General features: G+C 46.2%; 1 protein-coding gene and 1 long non-coding RNA gene across 2 annotated transcripts in view; one reads left to right on the top strand and one right to left on the bottom strand.

Annotated features, from left to right (window-relative positions):
* TSPAN7 (tetraspanin 7) overlaps positions 1-5,871 on the top strand; it is an 84,395-nt gene extending 78,524 nt beyond the window's left edge. Inside the window, exons 7-8 of the mRNA XM_042035141.1 lie at positions 4,356-4,428; positions 4,747-5,871. Coding sequence (XP_041891075.1) covers positions 4,356-4,424 — 69 coding nt within the window. The 3' untranslated portion in view covers positions 4,425-4,428; positions 4,747-5,871. The remainder of the gene's footprint in view (positions 1-4,355; positions 4,429-4,746) is intronic.
* Positions 5,604-24,368, bottom strand: part of LOC121667948 — a 32,727-nt gene continuing 13,962 nt past the window's right edge. The window contains exons 2-3 of the long non-coding RNA XR_006017205.1: positions 11,665-11,771; positions 5,604-8,657 (exon numbers count right to left, since the gene is read on the bottom strand). This is a non-coding gene — a long non-coding RNA (uncharacterized LOC121667948). The remainder of the gene's footprint in view (positions 8,658-11,664; positions 11,772-24,368) is intronic.

Genomic DNA, 24,368 nt, shown 5'->3' with positions numbered 1-24,368 from the left:
GCAACTGCATAGATGATGGAGAGCTGTGCCTAGAAAAAAATACAGTGCAGGCATTGGCTTAAGGAATGCAAGAGACACTGGAGGGGTTTATAGATTGTGAGTAGGGGAGACTCAGTGCAGTGTTAAGGCCACATTATTCCCTTTGTGCTCAAGGACTGGAAATCAGGTGCTCTCCACATGCCCCAAACAAGTTGTTGGGCATATACAGTTCCCATCATTCCAAGATACATTCCCAGGCAGCCATGGACCCTCTCTACTGTGAAACATCCACCTGCCCTCTTTACTGTCAGCATTAATGTGAGTGGCTCTGCCTGAACGTGGACGCAGTTCTGGTGCAGACATCACCCACCTTGTCTGCTACAACTCCTCCCTGAGCACAGGCAGGCAGGCTGGGACTTGCTCAGGGGTTAGGGAGTGGGATCCACATCAAGATCCAGTATGTGACTTGAAATCTGGTCTAAGACTGGATTGTTTCTAAAGACTGAGCAGCATGGATTCAGTGTGAAGGTAGGCCCTGTGACAGAGGCACACCATGGCACAGGAGGCTGACTCAAGTAAGTGACATGTGGCATAGAAAATTCTCTCTTCTAAAATAGAGCCAGAGAACCTACATGCTTGGAGATTTGCATTTTGAGAATATGGGAAGGTATTGAGCTAAAAAATTATTCCTGATGAATGGAAACCACCCCCCCCAGCTGTAGCTTACCTGATGTGCTGATGAATTCCAAGTTACTTCAACACATTTCTATTTATAGAAATTCTCCTAAAGAGTGAAAAATGGTGATGACACCAAGACCCAAAATAAAATAGAAATTCAAATTGCAATTCATTTTCTTTCTCTTCAGCACAATAAGGTGTGACAAATATGTCATTTAGAACAGCTTCCAGTCAGTGGTAACTCCTACAGAATAACTGTATTAAAAAGCCAGCTATTACGTGTACAGTAGGGATAAGACTGCTAGGAAATTGCTGTGGGTGGTTTTCAGCGGTCAGAACTAAGATGTGCCTGAGATTACTCCTAGAAACCATGGAGAGATGAAGAAATTTACTGTATTCTGCTTGCTGGAATGAGCTGTGGCCAACAGGATGGTAGTATAGGAGACACACCTGAGGGGCGTGGGTTTCCCAGTTGTCTAAACCAAAGAATTTGTCAGCATTTTCAAGCCTCCTCTTGCAACACCAGGGTATGGAAAACTCTATTCTTTCCATAAAATAGCTCAGAAGACCAAGATAATCTTAGGAAAAAAGGGGAGAAAAGAAAAAAGTGAGAGAGAACACAAATGCAGAACCAAGTCTGGCATTTAGCACTCAAAAATCAAGACAGTAAAATAAAATAAATGGATAAGTGGATAAAAGTTGAGATGGGGCATTTGAGAGGCAATGGGGGCACAGGGAAATGAATGCAGCTCCCAGCAGCAGTTTCTTTGTGGGAATCCTTTAATGCCAATTCTTCTGGTCTTTCAAAGGAGCTGCGGGAACCTGGTGCACAATAGGATAAGGGGCTTCCTCCTGCCTGAAGAGCAGAGGAGGCAAGTGATGGAACAAATGCAGAGAGCAAGGCAGGGTGGAGAGTGCTCATTTGTGCTGCACAATCTGGGAGCCTCCAGCCTGACTTAAATGCAGAGGGCTGTAGTTATGCCTGTAATGAAAGAGCACCATGAAGAAACTTCAGCAACTCAGTACAATATTGCCTCTTCTTGGCTCCAGGAGGCACAGTGCTCTCGTGGTTAAATGTGGAAGTCCACACATCGAAAAAACCACATGTTTTTATATGCTTTCAAAGTATTTCAAAATAGTTATTACAGCTCTGCTATGTCCTGGTAATACTTAGAAATGCTGAATAAAATGTGTATGTAAGGACTTGATATGCATGCCATTGTTTTTGAAATACAAAGTTAAATATTAGGTCACTATAACCACTTAAATGCCTAAACCAGCCTAAGATCAGAGCCAAGAATCACTAAGTGGGCCAAAGATCATAAGGATACATTCATGAGTAATCTGCCATTTGTCTTAGGAGTGAGTTGAGTAAAACAAAACATTGTTACATGCCTGCAGATGCCACAAAATTCAGACACACTGATTCTTAGAGTTGCAGGCTGCCCAGGACAGAAGAATCCCTAATTGAAGGTAGCAAGGGAGGTCTGCTCCAGCTGAATGGGGAAAGAAAAGCCTGTGGCTTCCTATTTGTACAGACTACAGCATCTTTCCCCTTGTGAACCTGATACAAGCAGCAGATTGTGGTTGAGAAGAACAGTGGCCGTAATCTGGGTGCTTGTGATGGGGAAAAATAAACAAACAACTTCAATGTACTTATATTCTTGGCCATTTTAGGATGAGAGAGGAATTTATTAGGGTCTGGGCTGGAATTTGGTCAGGGAAAAGAATTTGGATGAAATACAGTGTGAAGTTCATCTTAGTGAAAAATGCAGTAAGGCAGAGAAGTAACTTCTGAGCCCAGCCAAGGAAGGTGAGGAAAGACTGGGAGTCACCACAAGCACAGCAAAGTGACAGTGAGGAGGTGGGACAGGGCCACCCAGAGGCACTCACTCTGTTTGGCCTGTCAAGAGCATGGAGAAGTACATACCACTGTCCAAAACAGAAATCTCGTTCTCCAAAATTGAACTGAGCTAAAGAAACAGTGCATCAGTCAGCTGCAGGAGTGTCATGTAACCTGTAGCATGGGGTTGGTTTTCAGCAACATCTTCAGCAACTGATTAAATCATCATTAAATCAGGGACAGGAGTATTTAAGCATGGAATCCAGAGCCCAGCTAGACAATGCTGGCATCCTCATTGTTGCTGGTCCATTTCCTGCCTTAACACCTGCCTAGAGAAGTTGAGTAGAAAAGGCAACAATATGGCTAAAATGTCTTCTTGGTATCAAGTGAAATTTTCAGAGGAGGGTGTTCAGCATCCACATCTCTTTTGGCAACTGAAAACAGCCCCTGGACCCTTTGGTTTTTATTGGAGGTTGCTCAGGACGTGGTACCTGTGCCCCACGTCTAGTTATAACCAAGGCAGTGTCATCCTTGATGCCAAAATCAGGGGTGCATGTCGGGAACAGGAGGGTTCAGTCTGCTTTTAAATGTGACTCTGTGCCCTTTTGAAATTCTCCAAACAGCTCTGGTGGACACTGAAACAGGAAAAGGAGCAAATTTCTGGTGAAAGAAATGTGGCCTGACAGGGACTGTGACATCTCAGAGGCAGGAAACAGTTTATCCAAATTTGAGTTACCCTGGCTTGGCCTTGCTCTGGGCTTGCCCAAATCAAGCAGTTGCCTGGTACACAGGATGTGTATTTTGATGATGATTGTGGTAACAGGGAGCACTGCCTGGTCTAGGGGAAGGGCCACACAATCCCAAGGAATGAAATAGGAGGAGTCAGTTTGGATGAGCAGCCAGCCAGTCATACCTGGGCACACTCTGCAGGCTCTGAGGAGACTCTGCTGCTGCCAAAAGGTTGTGATCCCCCTCGCCATGTGCTCTGCCCGCAGCAGCAGGAGACAGGCAGAGATGGTGTGTGTGGGCTCAGCCAGAGGCACAGTGACAGCCCGTGCTGGGAGCCAGGTCCAGGGAAGCCTTGTCCATCACCAGACACAACCTTATGGCCTCATCTCCTTAGCCAGGGATGAGCTGTAACAGTCTGGATATGCTCAGGAGTTAATTAATTGACCAACCCCAATGAGAAAAGCACGTTTGAATTATTTACAGCATATTAACACTGTTGGCACACACAGGAAGCACTAAGAAACTGCAGTAGACAAAACATTGAAAAGACTGAGTGCTTATTGACGAGCAGAAGCCTGGGATCTGTTTTCAATAATCTGAGTGACAGCCAAGGGAATAGTGAATGACTTTTTTAAAATTTATTTCCAGATTTATCGCGCTCATTTCTACAGTGCTGCATCGCTTGTAGAGGAAGCATAACCACTCTGGGACACCAGGAAGCTTTTCCCTGGCACAGTGATAAAGAAGTTAAAGGCACCAGCTCTCAGGGCTGATGGGTGTTGGTGAGGGACCCAGGTGGAGCTTGCGAATGAAACACAGCCTGTAACATGCTGATACCCCCAGCAGTTTATTCATCCACATCTGGCTTGGCCAGGCATTGACAATGGGATTGAAAAATACCAAAAAGTCATGCTGCCTGTCAAATAAATGATAAAAATCAAGAGGAAGATCTGACAAAGAAAGATGAGAGATTTTAATGCTGTTTTTTTTATTAGAGCGGTCATTAAAATAGGGCATAAATACAGTGTGCATAATAACTCCAGAACAAGAAATCCTTGTTTACAAATGCTTTGCACTGATGTAATTTAACTGAAATTCTGTTCTGTCTCTCTCTTGTCTGGAACAGTTGATCGGGATGCTGCTGGCATGCTGTCTGTCCCGGTTTATTACTGCTAACCAGTACGAGATGGTGTAACGAGGTGAGCTTTTCCCATTTTCCAGGTGGTAAAGCTACAAAAGCCTTGGTATGTTGTGGCTGCGCTGCTTCTGCTGAAGACAGAGAGCAAGTTTTACATTCTGAGCATGTTCATTGAGAACCCTTTCCGTGGGCTTCTTTGCTTTGGGACTTTCATCCCAATATTGAGGGGGGGGGAGGCAAACGCAGTGCTGATTTTTGTCCTTTCACTTTTCACGAAAAGAGAGAACAGAACACGTGTTGTGAATACTGTTAGCAATCAAAGCAACCCACTTGTTGGCTCTTTTTTTTTTTTTTTTTTTCCATCCTCCCCTCTCTCCAGTCTTTCAAGAAGTGTGAAGTCCAGAGCCTGTGTGAAGACCAGGAGCTGCAGAATTGGAGAAAGACTGACATGAATGTTCTAGCACACACTGTCTCTCGCACGCACGCACGCACACCCCCACGAGCAAGCCCGTGTGCGCGCACACTCGCACCCCACCTCCCGAACTGTCCCATGCGTAGTGTCCCATTCTGTGAAGTTCCACGGTGCCACCGAGAGCGGCCGGGTCCCCTCGGCCTCCAGAGCCAGACCCCACCCCCGCGGCTCGGCGTAGGAAGGCACCGCCTGTATGTTCTTGGTCACACAGTAGTTGCATCGTAAGTTAACAAAGGTAACTCATTAACAGCATTGATCGGGCTGTGCATGTAGTGACTGGAGGGCATAATTAGCCTTTCACCATGGTTAATAAGTGTTGCACACATTCATATAAACCGGTATATGAAATATATATTCTTTTGGTTTTATCTTAATTTCTCATTTTGTTTATTGCTTTACTAAGGTTTCCATCCTTTCCCCCTTCCCTGCGCCTGTCCCCCTTTCCCCAAAAACAAAGGAATCAGTAACATAACATACAGATACTTGAAAATGATGTTAAAATGTTGTGCTTGAAGGGAACTGTTATTCCTGATGTTCTTCTACATCTTTGATTCTTACTCAGTGTTGTATGCCTAGTGCGTATCCCGGTAGGCTTTGTCTAGTGCATTTTGCCTCGGAACCTGATCCTGTGTAATACTGTTATTAAGCTGTGTTGTTGCTTACTGTGAAGGCAGAAATTTTTGCTCCCTTTATTTTTATTACGTAGCTATGAACTAATTGAACTGTGCTGTACTGCGGCCTTCATACTTTTTTCCTGTTCTTTCTTCTTTTCCTTTCTTTTTGCATTGAGGTTGCAGCCACCAAATACATTGTTGAATCAAATCGAAATAAAGACACAGACACAAAAAAAAAAAAAATCACAAAAAAAACCAGGCATATGAAATATTTTTGGGGGAAAGCAAAAGTTTAAAACCTTTTTAAAAAAAAATAGGACTTTTTTAATAATGCCTCTGTCTAGCATGCCAACGAGAATGCATTGATATTGTGAGTATTTGTGATATACGTATTAATAAATGGAACCATTACAGATTTCTAGCTGCTTCCTTCTCATTCTTTAGTTATAAGAAAACTTTTTTTGGGAGGGAGGAAAGTGAAAGTGAGACACCTGCGCACAGCCTGGCATGACATGTCTCTACGCATTTTTTAACTAATGTGGTTGTGACAGAAAAATGTTACTACACTGGGAAAGAAGAAAAAAAAAAAAGAGAAAGAGCTGGAATTGTTTCAAAACTCCAAGAAAAACCTTCCACAGCTGGTTTTACCATGTGACAAATACATACCCTCTGCTTTGCAATTTTTCTTCTTGTTACTGTTAAAAATCGGCAGTGTTTAATTATCCCATCCTTAGTGCTGTGAGTGATTTTGGCATTAAGCATTTCTCTCTTGATTTTGGTGAGAAAGGGGAGAAGAGAGCTTTGGGGTTGAGGGTTGGCTCGTGCAAAGGCAGACACTCATCTCTTTCTCACTTGAATAAGTGAAATGTCACAGATCTGACAGAAAAACTGGTTTAAACCTGCGAATTTTGGGCCAAGCCCTTAGCTTGGCAGTGTTGACTGAGAGGAGAGAAGTCCTGGACCCTTCTGTTGAGGAGGAGCTGTGCAGCACCTGTGTCCCCACAGCCCATGCAGCTGCTGGAGTCCCAGTCCTTCCTCTGTCTGTCTGTCCATCCATCAGTGCCACCTACCCAGTTACTGCAACCCCCTGCCCAGGAGGGGCTGCCCTGCCTGGTGCCTCCAGCATCAGGTCCTGGTGAACCTCTGACTGGTGCTGGTGTGGTCAGTGCACTCCCACGCACTGCTCTAAAAGGGTTCACAGCCACACGGGCAAAAAGGTGCCAGCATGTCTTAAAAATCCCCGTAGCATCCTCTTCGGCTTTATTCAGAGAGCACTTCCAGAGCAGGAAAGAGAAAAAGAGCTTTGCAAATAGAAGAGGAATCTGGTCCCCAAATTTAAACCTGCCCTCAGTAAAACATCAGCCGTGAGGGAGTGACATCTTTAAAGGTGGAGATGCCAAGACAGGTCCTGCATCTATGCTGGGCAGCCAAGCAGGACTGTGCTGAGAACAAAGCCACTGGGCAGGCCACAGCACTCACATTTGCAGTCTCTTCTGAGGGCTTAAGAACAGTCACAGCCGCTTGCTCGGTTGCTGGGGCTACGCGATGCTGGAGCGATGCCTTTCTCCTGTAGGCACAGGATGTTCACAGAGCGATGTTTTTCCATACCAGAAAGAACTGGCCCACCAGCTGCCCCAGTTTCCTTCCCCTGTTCACTCCCGGGCAGGTCTCCCCTTGCCCCACGGAGGGGAGGGAGGTGGGTGAGGCTGCTGCCTCCTCCTTCAGGAGCCACCAGTGACCCTCCGGAGTGGAAAAGCCCCAGCCTCTCCTCGGTTTTCTTTCTTTTTTTTTTTCCCCTTTTCATTTTCCTGAAAGAAAGAGCTGTTTGTGCCAAGATCTGTTCCTTTTGAAGATGCTGATGTTGGGTGACAGGTCAGCAGGCCCCCAAACGTGCCTGTCCCCATTCAGTAAGGCATGTGCTCAGCTTTAAGGCGTAAGCGCTGAATCAAGTCCATTCAGCAAAGCCCTTTAGTGCGTGGTCGATTGTTTCCCTCAGCGCAGCACCACTCCTGCTTTTATGGGGTAGGTGTGTTAATTGGGCTCTTGGCAGCTTCCCTGAAGAGGATCCGGCTGGTGAAGGAACTGCCAGGGGCTTCCCTGCCGAAATCCCCCTGGCTCGGGCTGGGACCACACAGGCTGCGCTGGCTGGCACTGCAGCATCCCCTGCTCTGGGTGGAGCATCCCCGCGCTCCCTTCCGTTCCTCCCTCCGGAGGAAGAAGTGGGGGAGTTGAGCAGGAAACGAAGCCGGAGCTGCCGAGAACGGGTCAGTGTCAGCCGGGCACAGATGCGCAGGATTTTCCTTCCAGAGGTGGAGCTGCCACGGGTCTTTGCCTCAGGGGCTGAGGTCCCTCTGCTCCCTCTGGTATGAACTGAATGAGCAGCAGAGGAATCGGGCTCCTGCTGTGCCGGGCTGGCTCTGGCTGCCTGATCCCTCCATGAGCCCATTGTGTTCCATGCAATTACTGAACCAACTGGGCCAAAGAGAGGTGGGCAGGTTTAGGAGTCAAAGCAAATTATGGGGCAACCAGATGAGTCCCAGCAGGGGTGGGAGGAATGGGGCATGGCTGGGGGTCGAGGAGAGTGGGGCATCATAGAATCATTTAGGAGGGTAAAGACCTCTAAGATGAGTCCAACTGTTACCCCAGCACTGCCGAATCCACCAGCAGATGAAGCAGGACTCCGGGAGGAAGAAGAAGGGGCACTACCTTGCTTCGGTCCCAGTGAGCTGCCAGCTTGGTTTGGCTGTAAGGTGGTCCAGCAGCCTTAGCTGATGTGTGTCCTGTCCTGAGCTGCGTCCCAGGACTTGTTTCTGCTGAGGAGGACAGCCCTGAGCCCTGCCAAGAGGACAGTCTGTTGCTGTGAAGGTGATGCTCCACGGTGTCAGCGAGCTATGGCACCTCTGTGGAGGCCTTGCTGGCTGCTGCCATCCTTGGGCAAGCAACTCTGCAGAGGAGACTGGCTTTGCTTACACGAGTTCAGGCTGGTGGAGGACCCAGTGCAGCCCCTAAGATGATTTTGTCTTCTGTGACTCTTCCCTTGACTTTAGTGGCTCATTACTGTTGAAGATAATTTGAAGGCTAGGAAATTAATTTGCTGCCAGCCGAGACCCTTGCATAAAATACCTGACATCCTGCTGGAGGGGAAGGATTGATCAGGATGTCAGACTTCTACCAGAGCTGAGTGAGGGCTGCTTCAGTATGAACCTGTATCATAAAAATAAAAATCCTCATGATTTGACACAAGAAATGACACTTCTCTGTTTTGTAAATAAAAGTGTTTTGCCCTCCAAACATGAAAAGCATGGTCAGCTTTCTGCAAGCTGTTCTTGCCAGCTTGGCCTGATTTTGATGAAAGAAAGCTGTTGCTTTTGCCTTTTTCTTGTCATTGCACCTGTTCCTGTTGCAACCGGGAAACATTTTATTCAAAAGTCATTTCAGTTTTGTCCAGCATGACTGGAGATATTGGGTATGTGCAAGCTCATTAAAAGCAAGCTGTGCTGAGGCAGCAAGTCCTCACGCTCTGGAGTCTGTTCTGCTCCCTGGTAGCTGCAGTGTGGTTATTTTCGGTGTCTGGAGCTGTCTGTAGGTGACACCGAGGACCTATTTTAGATTGTGGTCCTCCTGTGTAATCAATAACTGGGAAGTGTACATTACAGACACAAAACATCCAGGCCAGGTTGGCTGGGGCACTCTGCAGCCTCATCCAAGGGGAAGGTGTCCCTGCCCATGGTAGGGGGGGTTGGAACAAGATGATCTTTAAGGTCTCTTCCAAGCCAAATAATTCTGTAATTCTGTGATTCTATCCCTGGTGCACTATGCAACAGTGCAACTCCAAACCTTCCCAAAGCAACTACTAAATCACCTGAATGCTATTTTTTATTCACCATACTTGGCCAAGACTTGCAGAAGCAGTAGATTCCAGGCAACCCCTGGAGGTATTCCCAGAATGCTTTCAGAAAGTGCCAAACGACCAATTTTTTGTTAATCCAGCCCTCTCAAAACCTCTCAGGGCAGTGAGAAAAGTAATTTCTGAAAGCCCTGTCTGTTCTTAAAATGGAGATCATTCAACCATCATTCAATGTTAAAAAACATTAATATTTTTTAAACTGTGATTTCCAGGGGGAAAGACAGCTTTCTGGCTTGCAGAGGGCATGGTTTGTGTGCTTTATCTTCTTGAGAATCAGAAACCATGATGTGAGAGAAGACTGATGCCCCATAGAACTGCTGGGGTGGGATAGGAGAAGAAAAAAGAGAGAAAAAAAACCCAAAAAGCATTTTTCTCCAGTCAGAGGGGTTGGAAATGGGAAGTAGTTCAATCTGATGGTGTGCCTGACAGTAGCTCCAAGGTAAGTAGGCTCAGCAGCCCAGGTCTGCAGCCACAGGGTCTGAGGTCTGGTCTGGAGGGGACTGTTGCCTACCAGGACACTTCTTACATCCCCTGGGTATTTTGTGGGAGTCTGTAGGTGTCAGACTGCTAGAAACTACTGCAGTGCACATCCAGTGAAATTCCCGGCCAGCATCAACCCATGGCACCTCCTGAGGCTTTGCAGGAGCATTTGGACCCTGGCAGTTTCCCACTCTGCCTCTCACAGGCTGACTGTACTTCTGTGGAAGTGTTTGTAAGTTACTGCTTGCTCAAAAGAACTGAAAGGACTTGGTCAGTGCTTATGTTGATTTTTTGGTACCTTCAGCCCTGTAGTTATTGATATTAAATAAAAGCAAACAAATGATTATCCAGAATTTTCTTCATCCTGGAGTGCAGTGTTACCCAAAGATCAGGGGAATGGGTCTTCCTCCCAAGCACAGGAACTGTTACACTGACCTCATGGGTTATTGCTACTCCTTTTGCCTTCATGCAGTCCTGGGGCTTGCAGGGCCAGGGATTGCCTTGTTCCTACAGGCAAGGTGGAATTCAGCTCTGTAGGGAACCTGCCTGAGCCTTGTGCATTCGCTCTGCACTGTCAGCGCCGAGGCCTGCCAGAATCAATGCTGTGCCTCGGGGGAGTATGGAAAACAGGTCTCCACTTGCTTCATGGAAGCATGAGGCAGCAGGAAGGTGTGAGACCCAGAAAATCCTGGCCTGCACCACAGCAGGCTCGAGCACTGAGCTGAGCATAGACTGGCACGGTCCACTGGTCTTTGTAATGGTGGGGTTTCCTCCCCACGCTTATCTGGATAACTTAGCTGTTTCCAGCTTCTTTGGACTATGCATTTTAAGCATTACAATATGAGAGGGAAATCAAAACCCAATCAAAATTATCTCTATGAGACCCATTCAATAAATAGTTATTGGCAATTAACACAGATTTTTTTTATAAAGAAGTAATTAGCCCTCCTGCCCTGAGCATTAATGAATGCTTTTCATTACACCCTAAGGGGTAGTCAACCCGATAATAATCCACTTCAACATGAATGTTGTTATAAAACAACGTTGTTTGACAACAGAGGCAGCAGGACAGTCACAAACAGGAGTCAAGCCTGCTCTGGTGAGCACTGGAGCTGGTTGCTTAAAAATGAAAGATCATTAATAATTTGCTTGGATTGGTGCTATAGACTTGTATTCTTACTCATAAAAGAGATGAAGCAACGGATACAAAAAACAGGGTCTCATTTTTCCCTGGGTGCAAAGCTGAGAAAGCCAATGGAGATGCAGCAGTGCTGGCCACAACCTTGTATTGATGGTGCCTGTAGGGCCTGGCAGGGTGGAACAGGACTCTTCTGTGTGGTTGTCTGGAGGCAGTGATTTTATGGTCTGGAGGTGTTTGGCAGCCAAATGGCAGAGGGTTGTGTGTCTCTGCAGTCTCCATTGCTTAACCCTTTGGCACTACAGGGAATGAGCACCAGGCTACAGCGCCCCTTCCCCTACGCTCCTGTTTGATTGTTGGCATTTTCTAGTGAGGAGTGTGTTAGTGCAGATGCAAAAATCACATTGAATTCTCAATTCAGTGCTCTCCTGCTCTGACAGCCCATCACAGCCACCTGGTTCTGCTCAGGGTGGTGAGCACAGCACCGGCAGGGCTCTCTCTCGGAGGAAAGCCCTCACAGACTAAACAGATGAACCAACAATTTCCCTTCCCCTGCCCTGGGAACATCCTTGCTGCTCCCCTCTGACCCTCCTGCAGCCCTTGCTCAGCCCGGGTCTGGTGGGAACCCCAGCTGCCACTGCTTCCTGCAGCCAGCCTACAAAGGCATCCCTGTTACATTTACAAACCTGAGGATTCAGGTGAACAGCTGGATCCTCCCCTCCAAGCTGGGCTGTCAAATCAGGAAGAAGTGGTCCAGGATGATGCTGGGGAGCTTGGTCCCTAGGGCTTTACCCTGTGGAAAGACAGTCGGTAAGGGGAGGTCTAATTAAAGAGGCCAACAGCACATTTGCACGCTGCTGGAAAGATCTTCCTTGCCCACTCTTCCCCCTGCTATTTCACACGTTTTCTGGGGAGCCCATTCTCACTCCAGCCTCTCCTCCTTTGCAGTTATCCCTGTGCTCTCCTGGGAAGCGGGGACAGTCCACCCCACAGTGCAGATGAGGACTGCTAGGAGATGGTGCCGCAGCCCCTGGGACAATGTGTGACACTGGAGTCAGGGGTGGCAGCCGGCTCTGGAGCCAACCCAGGCTTTAATAGGCAGCTTTGCCAAATGCCTCCGTGGTGGCCACGTCTCGGCTGCTGCTCCAGGCTGCGTGCAGAGAGAGGAACCCCTCGGGTGAGCAGGAATTGTGATGATTGCTCAGCCTGCAGCGGGGGGCTGCCCACAGGCCATGGGGCGGGATCAGAGCACTGTGTCCCTGGATATGTCAAGGGAATTCAGTCCTGCCAAGGAGCTAAAGCTGCAGGTGTAAGGGTAGGAACAAACAAGGGCAGAAGACTCGACGATCCTTGCGGGTCCCTTCCAGCTCGGAATATTCCATGAAAAAAAAAGAAGGTTATTAGGCAGCGTGGAGGCTGTTGGGATCAGTGCAATGAGCACAGAGCTGCATTAGCCTTGCTTTAGGCAATCTCGATTTTGGCATTTCATAGATTATGGGTGCCTAACTTCACAGCTGTGAACTTCTTTGAGCACACATTTGTTCTGATGTAATCACTTCAAAAATAAAGTACATGCAGGAAAATATTTTTTTTCATGTGGAACCATAACCATCCTCTGAGGACCCCTTAGCAGGGCTGCAATCCCAACATCAGCCCTCAGTGCCTGTCTCACCAGCTCTTCATGGCATGGGAAGTGGGAATGTTCAGCTCCTGGCTCAAAGGAAAAGCTGCCTAGGCTGCAGAGTCGCGGGGATTAAGGGAATGCTCCCACAGAGCATGGGGCTCCCTGGGGAGGCTGATTTCCATGCTGTGTCATGATTTTAGTATAAAGAGGAAAAAAAAGTCCCTCAGTTTAACATTCACTAGAGTTTTATTCTCTGTTATTGCTGGAAGGCTTGGCAGACCTCTAGGGAAAGTTTTACAAGGGGGAAAAACGAATTTTTTCCAATGCAGAAGTTTCCAGAATTTCAATAAGCCGTAATTAGCTTTGAAACATAAACTAGGAATCACTTAATTGCTACATTTAAAATATCTGAGATCAAGGATTACCTTTTTTGGTAATATAATGACATTTTAAATTAATGTGTCTGTATGTGCAGTTTTCGCTTTTTAGAGAGTTACCTCTTTTTTGGTTGTTTTTTCCTTTTTTCAACAAACAAAATAAATGAAGATGTGGATTGATCTTACTAGAGAACTAAGGAAGGCAAGGGCTAGGTCTCCTATGGATTCATACAGCACTGGACTCCATATTTTCCCTCACTCACTTTCCTGCAAGACCAGGAAGGGAAATTTTTGCAGGAATAGTTGAAGCTTGTAAAAGGGAATTATCATTTAATGCCATGACAGCAACAGTGCCAAGAAATACCAACTGCTTGTATCTGCAGCCAGGACAGGTCAGACTCTGAGACATAAAGGCAGCTACAAGCTCAAAACCAGGGGGAGTTACAGGGTGAGTGTGTTTTGCGTCAGTGGGAGCTGTGACCTGGTACACAGGTGCACTTACTGAAGTGGGAGATGCTCATTAACCCTCCCTATAAATGACCTGCCCCACAAAACTCCCATTAATACAGCACTTAAGGAGCCTATCCCACAGCAAATGTAAAGCTTGGATGGCTGTTACCTGCAGGCTGCACTGGGCCAGGGTTCTCAATCCCTGGCAGCCTGCAAGGGAATCACTGTCCTGCAAAGGATGCTGCCACGGTCCTGGGGTCACACATCCAGCACCTCCTTTTCCTCCTGGTTCCCTTTCTGGATGGCTTTGCTGGGCTTTGGAAGGACAGCTGGGAACAGCAGCAGGTCAAGAGCAAAGGCTGACAGAAGAAGGACATGGACAGACTTGCTCTTTTATTTGCATTTTATCCTGCATTGAAGGTTGCACACAGCTGCCTGTCTGTCCTGGCTTCAGCTGAAGTAGAGTTAATTTTCCTAACAGTAGCTGGCACAAGTCTGTGCTCCAGATTTAGGATGAAAATAATATGGATAACACACTGGTGTTTTTAGTTTCTCCTAAGTAGTGCTTACACTAAGTCAAGGACTTTGTATTGTGTACGCCTTGTTTTTCTTGGGATTTCTGTCTCTGCCTTCTCTTTTATTTACAATTATTACTAATAGTAGTATCATTTTTGTTGTTGTTGTTATATTTTACTTTGTTTTGATTATTAATCCATCTTCACCCACAGTTAAATTTTACTTTTCTTTTCCCTGATTCTCCTCTCCATCCCCCTGGGGTGGGTGGGGAGTGAGTGAGTGGTTGTTTGGTACTTAATTGCCAGCTGGGTAAAACCATTACACTATCCCAGGAGGGTTTCAAATGCTGGACACTCTGCACAGTTACAACAGTCAGGAGGTAAATTTTACCTGGGTGACAAATGAGCTGTTGTGTTTGTCATTGACTTACTTCCAAACTGGAAAATCTATGGCTGTGACGGTTCCTCAGGCTCCCTCATTCTCTCTTACCTATCAGTGTCTGGTATTTAAGAATAATTGGACTCTCTTTTTTTATAAGTAGGATACATTTTTCAAGGCCATGCTAGTCCTCTGCTGGTGGTCAAATAAGCCATGCTGAGTGCACAGGTGCCCAAAAACTCACAGCAAACTCTGTCATCTCTCTGGGGGAAAAAAAAGGCTGCTTTTAAGACATGGATTGCAACAAGGCATTACATGGAGTGGGGCTCTGAGCAACCTCACCTAGTTGAAGATGTTCCTGCTCATTGCAGGGGGATTGAACTAGATGTCCCTTCCAACCCAAACCATTCTGTGACTCTGTGGTTCTATAATTCCATGACTCCTGCTGCCTGAAGAAGGGTATATTTAGGAGGTGCAACAGGAGGCCTTTCCACCCCTAGAGCCTCATTTATCTTGTGATGGGGCTGTATCCCTCCAAAGGGCAGCAGGTGCAGGTGCAATACCCACACTTTGCTCCAGCCTGTGATGCTCACTGTGGCACCAGCATGCCAGGGAGCAGCTGATAAATGGCCAGGGAGGGCTCATATCCCCCTCTTACACGAGTTTTGATCCCTTCCTTGGCTGGTGGTGAGCACAGTTTCACCTGGTGGTGTTATGGGGTCCCAGCACAAAAGAGACACTGAAAATTCGTCCCTTCTGCGGCACATCCACCAAAATGCCAGGGGTGCAAATAGGGACTGGCCTGGCTTTTCTGCCATGCTGCAGTCAGTCCAATCCACCTGTCTAAACCTGAGTCAGGCTGTGGAGGACACATCCCAGAGGCCCAGCTGCCAGGGTCCCAGTTCTAGAAGTCCCTCCCAGTCCCATGTTGGTACTGACATTGCCGTTTTCAAGACTGCATCCCAAGACCAAGCTTTTTGTAATTTCTCCGCCAATGAATGTTTTCAACGTTTTGATTCCTTGAGAAAGGTGTGTGTCTGTGCCACCTGGGGAAGGTACTAGTGAGGGTGCACATCTCTGCAGCTAAGGCATGGCCTCAAGACAGCTCAGCTACCCATGGCTGATTGATTTAAATAATAAACTGAATGTATTAGTGGCAGACTAATGAACTGGCCTGTACCATCTTGAAAGTGGAAGATGGGCATGATACACCAGCCCTTCATGTCAACCATATCTTCTTCATTTTATGCAGGTTATTGAGCAGAAGATCCCATGGAAAACCCTGGACACACGTTCCAATTTATCAATGTTCATTAATTTTACCAATTACCCTTCAGAGTAAAAATACAATCAGATAAACCATGCTTAGGTGAACTTCATATACTGAGTATTTTCTATAATGTAAGCATGTGGTGGCACTCACATCTGTGTATGTGTGCAAAAGACAGCTATTATGCCATTTATCATCATCATCATTATCATCATTGTATAATATACCTGTATAACTTATACTCTGATTGAAATTGAATACATTTTTTGCCTTATGGGAAGGAAGAGAATGTGGCAAGGAAAGGACAAGTTAAAAGTGTCTGGGTGCTTTTAAAGCTTATCTCTGAGACACAGCTTTCTAGGGCAGCAGAGATTTGATAGGTCACCACAGTGGTCCCAAGCACAGCTGTACCAGACACTTTGTTTGAAGTATTCCCAGTCAAAACAGTTCTCTGCTTATTCTGGACCATAAACAAGGTCAGTGCTGAGTTTCACAAGCTCAGGGTTGTTGCATCCTTGGATGTCACGGTGGAGCCACGAGGCAGAGCCCTCAGTGCAATATAACATTGCACCTCCTGCACACCCACGCAGGAGATCGAGAGGTCGCATTTCAGCTCTGCAAGCTCTGACAGTGTCCCTTTCAGCACTATTGCAACGACACCTGTTACACCACCTCTCCTCACTCCCACTTAATGTATTGTGGCACTCACAGTGGTGTTGCAACGACAGCTGACAGATTCCCTGCCTTTGCAGACCCACTCCTGTCGGGTTGCAGGTGCTTGCTAATCAGATAATGCCATTGTTTTGGTGGCACTCGTGTTTGTCTCTGCTAAATGACAAGCAGGAGCCTGTATTCTGCTTTCTGGTGCTTCCCTTTCAAGCTTCACAGTCATACTTGCCATTTCACCTTCTGTGTGAATCAAAGTTGTTCTCGCAGCTTTGTGAGACGGTGGCAGCTCAATCCAGGGGATGGATGCGCGGTGGCATCCCCGGCAGCACCTGGAACCTGGCAGCCCTCATTGACCTTTCACAGAGGCAGCTCGGAAATCGATGGCAAACAAAGGGCAGTCGCCTGAAACTGGTCCCAGTTTGGTTTCTGCTGATTGATCTGGCAGCTCCACCAGGGGAAAACAAGTTATGCTGGATATCAATTATTTGTGGATCCACTCCCTTCATCTCAGGAGTGCTTTTAGTCAGAGTCCAGGGAGATGAATGAAGGAAGAGAGGACCCCTGTCTCTCCAGCAGTGGCTGTTCTGTAAACCAGCTCTTACTAATGAGTCCAGGTGTAAATGAGGTACTGCTGAAATGCACAATTAGACACGCTGATCATCAGGGGAACTTGATACTAAGATTTCTGCGCCAAACCCACAAGGTTTAAAAAGAAGATTTCTCATTATCAGGTACAAAGTTGAGGATTTAGATATTCTTCTGTTAAACAAGTTTGTTCACCAGCGCCTGAAGCCCAGAACAGCTCCAGCCTCTCCCAGGCAGGAGACCATGTAACCAGGGCTTGCTCAGGGCTCTTGTAGCGTAGCAGGGCCTGAACTTTCATTCAGCTCAGGTGCCTGGGAGAAGACTTTCTAATCAAGAAAAGGTGCAATTAATAGATTGCCCTCGTGCATGAGATCAGAGCAACGAATATTAAAACTTAATAATACAATTGCCCACCTTGGCACAGATAAAGGACGTCTCATTTAGTGCAAGTTGGAAGAGCCCCTGTAGGGCAAGGCTCAGTCTCTGCCCAGAGCAGAAGATCCCTAGGTTATCTCCAGGGAAGTGTTAAGCCCAGCAGCAATTCTGAGCCCCTGTATTTCCTAGAGGGTCACTGTGTGGCACCGAGTTTCCAGCTGACTTTGGCAGTGCTTTGGACACGGAGCTGGGAAGCAGCTCCAAAATACACCCAGACTAGAGCACAGTGGGGTTGGAGGGCTGTGTGCTGTATGAGTTTACTTTGTTTACTTTAGAAATCTTACTACAGATCAGCCACCAAGCTTAAAAGATTAAATATAGGGAACATGGAAGCATGCCATGAAAAATAAATCAGATAAAGGCCTGCCTCTTGGTAGGAAAACGGGAAAGAGCACAGTTGGTGTCACTTTTTGTTGGTTTTAGTGGTGGGAGTTGAGAGCTGAGAGTGAGGGTAAGAAGGGAAAAACATTCCTTCAGAAATTATACATTTTACATAAACGATCTACCAAAGATCAATGTTCTGCATAAGAAGTCAGAGATTAAAAAAAATCCTACATATTTAAAACAGATTTAAAAGAAATAATTAGCCTTGTTAGCCTGGCATATTAAAGAAAGCCCATAACTTCAAACTGATCAGCTCTTGACACATCTTCATTTAGCATCCTACAGGCGTGCAGAATGTCTCCTGTTGGGCTATAGAAAATAAAGATACATGGCAGCCTCTGCGTGGGTGCAGAGATCACACTGGGCAAAGCAGAAATGAATAAACACATCTGTAACGTGGTGTCCAGAAAGCCTCAAAAAGCATGTGGCTGGAAATGCCAGAGTAAAGCAGACAGAGAAAAAGTGCACAAAAAATCCAGGGGAAAGGGGGAATCCTTTCCTGCAAGGAGTGATAACAAGACAGATTGGATGAATACTTTAAAGAGCTTCCAACCAGGAAGAATCACAAAAAGTTCAAAGCGGGAAAAACTGGGAGGTGAAGGTTAAATGTGAAGGGTCTTAACAGGGAAGATAAGAGCAACTCCAAGTGCAGTGAGAAGACAATCTGTCAAATTTTAAGGCTCTCACTTGTGAAAACACCTAGCGACAGTCATAGCTAACCACGGCCAGGCAAGCAAGCACGGGACCACAACATTCAGGAAATTTAGTAAGAAGATTAAAACTTGCCACGCCAAACTTTCCAGTGAGTGACACCTGTAGATTGGGTACCTGTCATTTAATCAACTAAAGCCAATGAACTTGACAAAGAAAAGCTGTAGGTCGTGAGATTGCATGTACCTGAGCTGTTAGGCCCGAGACCAACAGGGTGCACATCACCCAAAGCTACGACAATAGAAAGCAAAAATCCTTCCCAGAAGCAAGGGGCCAACTCCATCCATAGAAATTCACAGGGCTGTTCACCAGAAACACAAGGGTATGTCATGGAAAAGATGAGCCCTGTTCTTGTCACCACCTGCAATGTTTCACAAACCTGAAATTAAGGGATCAAAAGAAGCATTGCAGACAAAGAGTGTCAATAGCACAGCTTGTAACATACAAAATAAGAGAAAGCTCTGTAATAGTGTGCTGGTTTGGGCTGGGGTAGAGTTAAATTTCTTCACAGTAGCTGGTATGGGGCTGTGTTTTGGATTTGCTGAAAACAGTGTTGATAATACAGAGGTGTTTTTGTCATTGCTGAGCAGCATTTGCACAGCATCAAGGCCTTTTCTGCTTCTCCTACTGACATGCTGGCAAGGGGGCTGCAGGTGCAAGTGACACTGGGAGGAGACACAGCAGGGACAGCTGACCTCAAGTGACCAGAGGGATATCTTATACCATATGGCATCACGATCAGCATACAGAGCTGGGGAAAGAAGGAAGGGGGAATGTTTGGAGTGAAGTTGTTTGTCTCCCCAAGTCACCATTTTACACATGATGGAGCCCTGCTGTCCTGGGGACGGCTGAACACCTGCCCAACCTTGGGAAGTGGTGCATGAATACCTTGGTTTGCTTTGCTGGCACACAAGGCTTTTGCTATTAAACTCTCTGTATCTAAATCCATGCATTTTCTAACTTTTACTCGTCTGATTCTCTCCCCCATCCCACTGGTGGGGGAGTGAGTGAGCTGCCTGGGGCTCAGCTGTCAGTTTGGATTAAACCAGAAGGAACCGCAGAGGAGACAATGAGTGGTGTTGTATTTCCCACTGATTCATTTATTAAATGCTTTTCACATTGCTCCCCCCACCATGTTCCCCTGCCCCTAGCCCTGGCCACTCCCTCGGGCTCTCCCTATTGGTTCCTGTACCCCAACTCCGCCCAGGGACCGCCCCTGAGCCCCTGACAAAACCCCCCTGTGCCCGGATCATGAGGTCTCTCTGCCTCTGGGGATCGCTGGGACAAGATGTGATTAAAGATCCTCTTAAACCCTTATGGAGAGACCCTTCTCGCCTCCTTTGCTGTCACTGTGGTGTAAAGCTGGTAGCTACTGGAGCAAAACCGCAGAGCTGTCCGGAATGGACTACAGGAGGGCAAAAATGGTCACACTGCCCTAAGCAGCTCCGCTGAGCTCTCAGGGAAAGCTGCAGCTTGCTAAACTAAACCTAGCACTACAACAAGAAGGGGCACAGGAGAGGTACCAGGTCTTGTTTTGACCCTTTGGCAAGATCACAAACAGCAGGAAGAAACTCAATTCTTCCATCAATCAGTTTTTTGTCAGGATTTTATCAGCCACTGATGGACCAAGGGACACTGTAAATGAGACCTCTGGCTGGGTGTGAAGGTGAAGACACCAGCCTTGGAGAGCTCACAGCCCTCCTGCAAAAGGACAGGGACCCTTAGAAATTCCTATAGCTCGATGAAGTCCTGCTGGAGGCTCCAGCATGCACAACAGGCACAACAGCTGAGGCTGTCTTGAAATAACCTTCCGGAGTGCTCTGAGAGCCAGAAACACTTCACTGCATTATTGTCGGCACAAGGGAGTCTTCAGGAATGAAAGCGCCCATTGATGATGTGCCATGCCTGGGCAGGCAGTGATCAGAATCCCAAATCAAGGAAGACATTGAGGCAGCCAAGAAGACGCAACCCAAACCTCAGCAGAGCCAGATGTCAATCGCAGACAATTTAATTATGTCTGGAGGAGCCAACCACAAAGGTAGTAAAGCCGGCTGATTATAAGCAACAGTGAACAAGCTGACAATGAAAGGGGTAAACAGGGAAATTTAAAAATTGCAAAGGAGGTTGAAGTAGGTCAGTGTGTTCACACCCAGCCATGCAACTCAAACCACTTGCTAAAGAAAGTGCATTGCTCAGATACAGAGTAATTATCACAGCTAGAGCAGTGGACATGGTCCCTTCCAAACTTACCCATTGCATGATTCTGAGAGCAAGGACCTGAAGCATTTACAAGCATCATCAGTATTCCTCCTCCTTCACCCTCCTACCACTGCAATCGGGCTCATGCTACAGGGCAAAATGTGGATGTAAATAAATAATAGGACTTTGCCAAGCTGTTTCAATGACTACAAAATGTTCCATGGTCTGTAGTTCCCACCTTCACAAGTGTCTATTTCATTAGGATGGCCATATTTTCACTCAAACTATAATCCATCAAACAATGTGACATCTGTTGATGTGCAGCACAGACTTAACATGCTTGGTGAAGCTGAGAGGATGATCAAATGTCTCTGCCTTTGGAAAGCTGCTAATCTGAAAAAAATGGAAAGAGAACAAGATGTCCACAGGGAGAACTAAAGAGAGGAGAGGTGGTGTGTTACCCGAGAAATAGAGGCTTGAGTATCTGTAGCCTGTAGTGAGCTTTACAGCAAGGCTGGGAACCAGTTTGGACAGATGTGCCAGGCCATGTAGGTCAGTGTACATTCTTTTGATGGCCATCCCCTCACTCTGTGGCATCCTAGTATAAATTGCACCTAAACCACTACATTACAGAAAAAGACAGGGAGTAGCACCCTGGAAGGCACCCATGAGTGCCTTTGTTAGCAGGTTGGAAGTCTGGATGAAAAATCATGTCCATTCAAAAGAGCAGCCAGCATTCCACCTGGTAATTGTCAGCATGTTCAGCTTGATGAGATACTAATGATTTGGAGAAAGCAGAAGCTTCCCATGTGAGCACAATAAGGCCTAATGTGCTGTACGCCCAGCAAAAAGGGGAGAGAGGGGAAAGAAATGCAGAGGAAATACTGTAACAGCAACAAACCCTCAAAGTACAGGACGGTGTAACTGATCCCCCCTCACGAACATTCAGTCATTTAGGGAATATGCATGAAAAGTGTGGGCACAGTATTTCCCACGATGCTGAAAAGGAAGGAGTGGAAGAGGGAGTGTGGGAAAGCACTTAGCAGTGACTCTGCTCGCTGACACTGAAACGGAGAGAAAATAGCCTGGAAGTTCCGGGGTGGACAGGGAGAAGGACCTCTGTGTCTGCCCTGAAAGGAAGTCAAGTGGGGGCTCTTCACCTCGAGGCAGCTGACTGAGGGGCTCAGATCAGGGCTGTGAAATCCCTCCTGATGCGGCTCCTCGTGGCATCCCAAGTGTTCCGCACAGCTCGTGCCCAAATACCCCAGCAATGCTCCTAAGAAATAATTCGTATTGGAGGCATAGGAGATCTGTGGAGTTACACAAACAGTTTACAGACTTTTAATGTCAGGCTGTGACCACACGTTACCCACAGCTTTTTTTAAGTCCAATCTGCTGGGATTTTGTCACAGCCGGAGTATCACTGTCCTTTCCAACTACCAAAATCTGACTTCTGAAAAGGCCTCCATCTGTCTCCCATCTTACTTTAATTTACTAAGTTGTGCCATATCCCCATCTGGCTATTGGCTGGAATTTTGTTTTGTTTTGTCCCCTTGAGTTATTTAAGGAGACACAGATCTGGCTGAGTACATTAGATCATTATATGTCTCTTAAACTAGTTGTTGGATTTATTTGAATAGGGTTTAGCAAGATTAAGAATGTTTTCTTTAAATTACTATAGTAGCCTACAATTTTCAAATGGTCATTTTGTCCATTGTATTGATTTCTATTTAAAGGACTTTGATGTTTTTTACTGCAGTACAAAGAAGGCAGTTAAGCAATGCTCCTGTGGAAACCAACAGTTTTAGAATTTTGTTCAAGACTGAAATAACAGATGCACAAATCCCATTAAAACTCGATGGAAACTGACCTCACATGTCTGTAAGTTGCTTGAAAAGATCATTTATAGAACTTCCAGAAGTAGCTTTACACACAGTTGGTGTTTCCTACCAAACATGCTTCATACAACTTCACATATTGTCATTTTGGGGGAAAATAATGAAAGCGCATTCCTGACACAGCGTTACTGACATGGAAAAGTGGCTCAGCCCTTCTGAAAGGTGCTTCAGTCCTTTCCTTATCTGTCTTTGTCTCTCTGAAGTGTTGCACCTCCATTTAGCTACCTGTGCTGATTGCATCAACAAGATACAGAAGGAAGCCTCAGTGCAGTTTTATCCTTCTATCTCAATGCCACCTCCAGCCACATCCATTATTTCATCCAAAAAAACCTGAAACTGAGCTTCTGTAGCTCTAAGGAGCTTTTAAGGAGCCATCCAAGATTCCTCTATCAGAGGGAAGCATTTGGATGGAGGGCTGGTTACTCAGGATCCCATCCCACTGATCCATCAGCTCCATGCCCAGACCATCACAGCTGGTGCAACACCAGCAGCTGCTGCAGGCTGTACTTGAGGTCGCTCCAGCATCTCCCGGCTGTCCTTGTGTCTCACTCAGGCAGATGGACATGCCTTATGCCACTAACTTGCTTTCATATGAACCCAAGGAAAGCTAAAGGTGTGGCACTCCTTTCTCCCTCTAAAGGTCAAGGTGTTGACCCTTCTACAATCCCACTACCCTTTGCTGTTTATGCCCATCTTCCAGGCTTTGGCCTTGCTTGGCATCGACCCTCTGGCACAATTTGGGTCAGTGACCAAGCACTGGCTGCGTGCAGCCCCCTTCTACCCTCACTGGCACACAGGGAAGGCCTAAGATGAGCTGTCAGAAAAGAATGCTTAATTATTTGCTGCCTGTCTCCTGCACCAAGTTCTGCACAAAAACCATGGGATTTTATTCTCCTTTCTGGAGAGAAAAAGATGGGGGGGAATGAAGTACTTAGAAACCCTTTCTTTCCCAATCAAGCTTTGCCTGTCCAAATTATTTAGTCATTCACTGTGCACACTCACGGGGATAAAAGTAACAACAATAATTACAATAATAATAACACCTTAATGAAATACTGGAAAGAGAAAATAATTAATAAGTGTTACAGTACCCTTTCTGCATGTTTTCTAAATGGCAGAATCATTGTCTTTGTGCTGATGGCAGGTGAGTTCAGCCTCCCCTCAACATGTAACTACCATCAATTTTAGAATCTGTAAAGTGTAAAGTATTCAGTAATTTTTCCTCTCTGTCTCTTTGTATGCATATCCTAATACATGCAGAGACTCCACAGCTCACATTTTTGTAAGAATACAAGCAAATATCCTGCCCCAAAAGTTAAACTGAACCACAGCTCAGCAGCAATCCTTTCAAAGGCTTTTCAATGGCCTGTTCTCTGCCTTTGAACACATCTTTGGCATTCAAGTCCTCAGAAGAGAGGCATTTACTAGTTTGGATCTGAGGCATTATCTGGTGTGTGCTCTGGATGTTTTAGGATCTGTGCGATCGCACATCACTGCACATCTCATAAAATCAACATCGCTGTGCTTCTATACTCACAGCACAACTCTGATCCAAATTCAGCTCCTTGTATTGACAGGAGATTGGCTTTGGGGTGTCTCACCTAAAATGATGCTCACAGTTTGCCCAGTCTAGCCAAAAAAAACAGGGAATAAGACATGTACTGTTTAAGTCCTGTCTTCCTTGCTTTAATATGAAAGAAACCCTGACATTTTATGACCGAGCAGGAATCTATCTGAATGTCTTTGTCTAAAATTTCCTCCCCCTCCACTGACGTGCAGTGTGTTGCAATCCATGTGATTGTCTTCATCCTATCCAAGAAGGGACTGGGCTATAGCAACACTGCAAAAAATGTAATGAATTTTGAGAGAATTACTCTGAAAGTGGAGAAAAGAA

Source organism: Corvus kubaryi, unplaced genomic scaffold, assembly GCF_017639235.1.
Source record: "Corvus kubaryi isolate FWS band 111438036 unplaced genomic scaffold, C.kubaryi_AGA036_p1.0 133, whole genome shotgun sequence".
In the NCBI taxonomy this organism is placed as follows: domain Eukaryota; kingdom Metazoa; phylum Chordata; class Aves; order Passeriformes; family Corvidae; genus Corvus; species Corvus kubaryi.
This window is presented reverse-complemented; position numbering and strand designations above follow the sequence as displayed.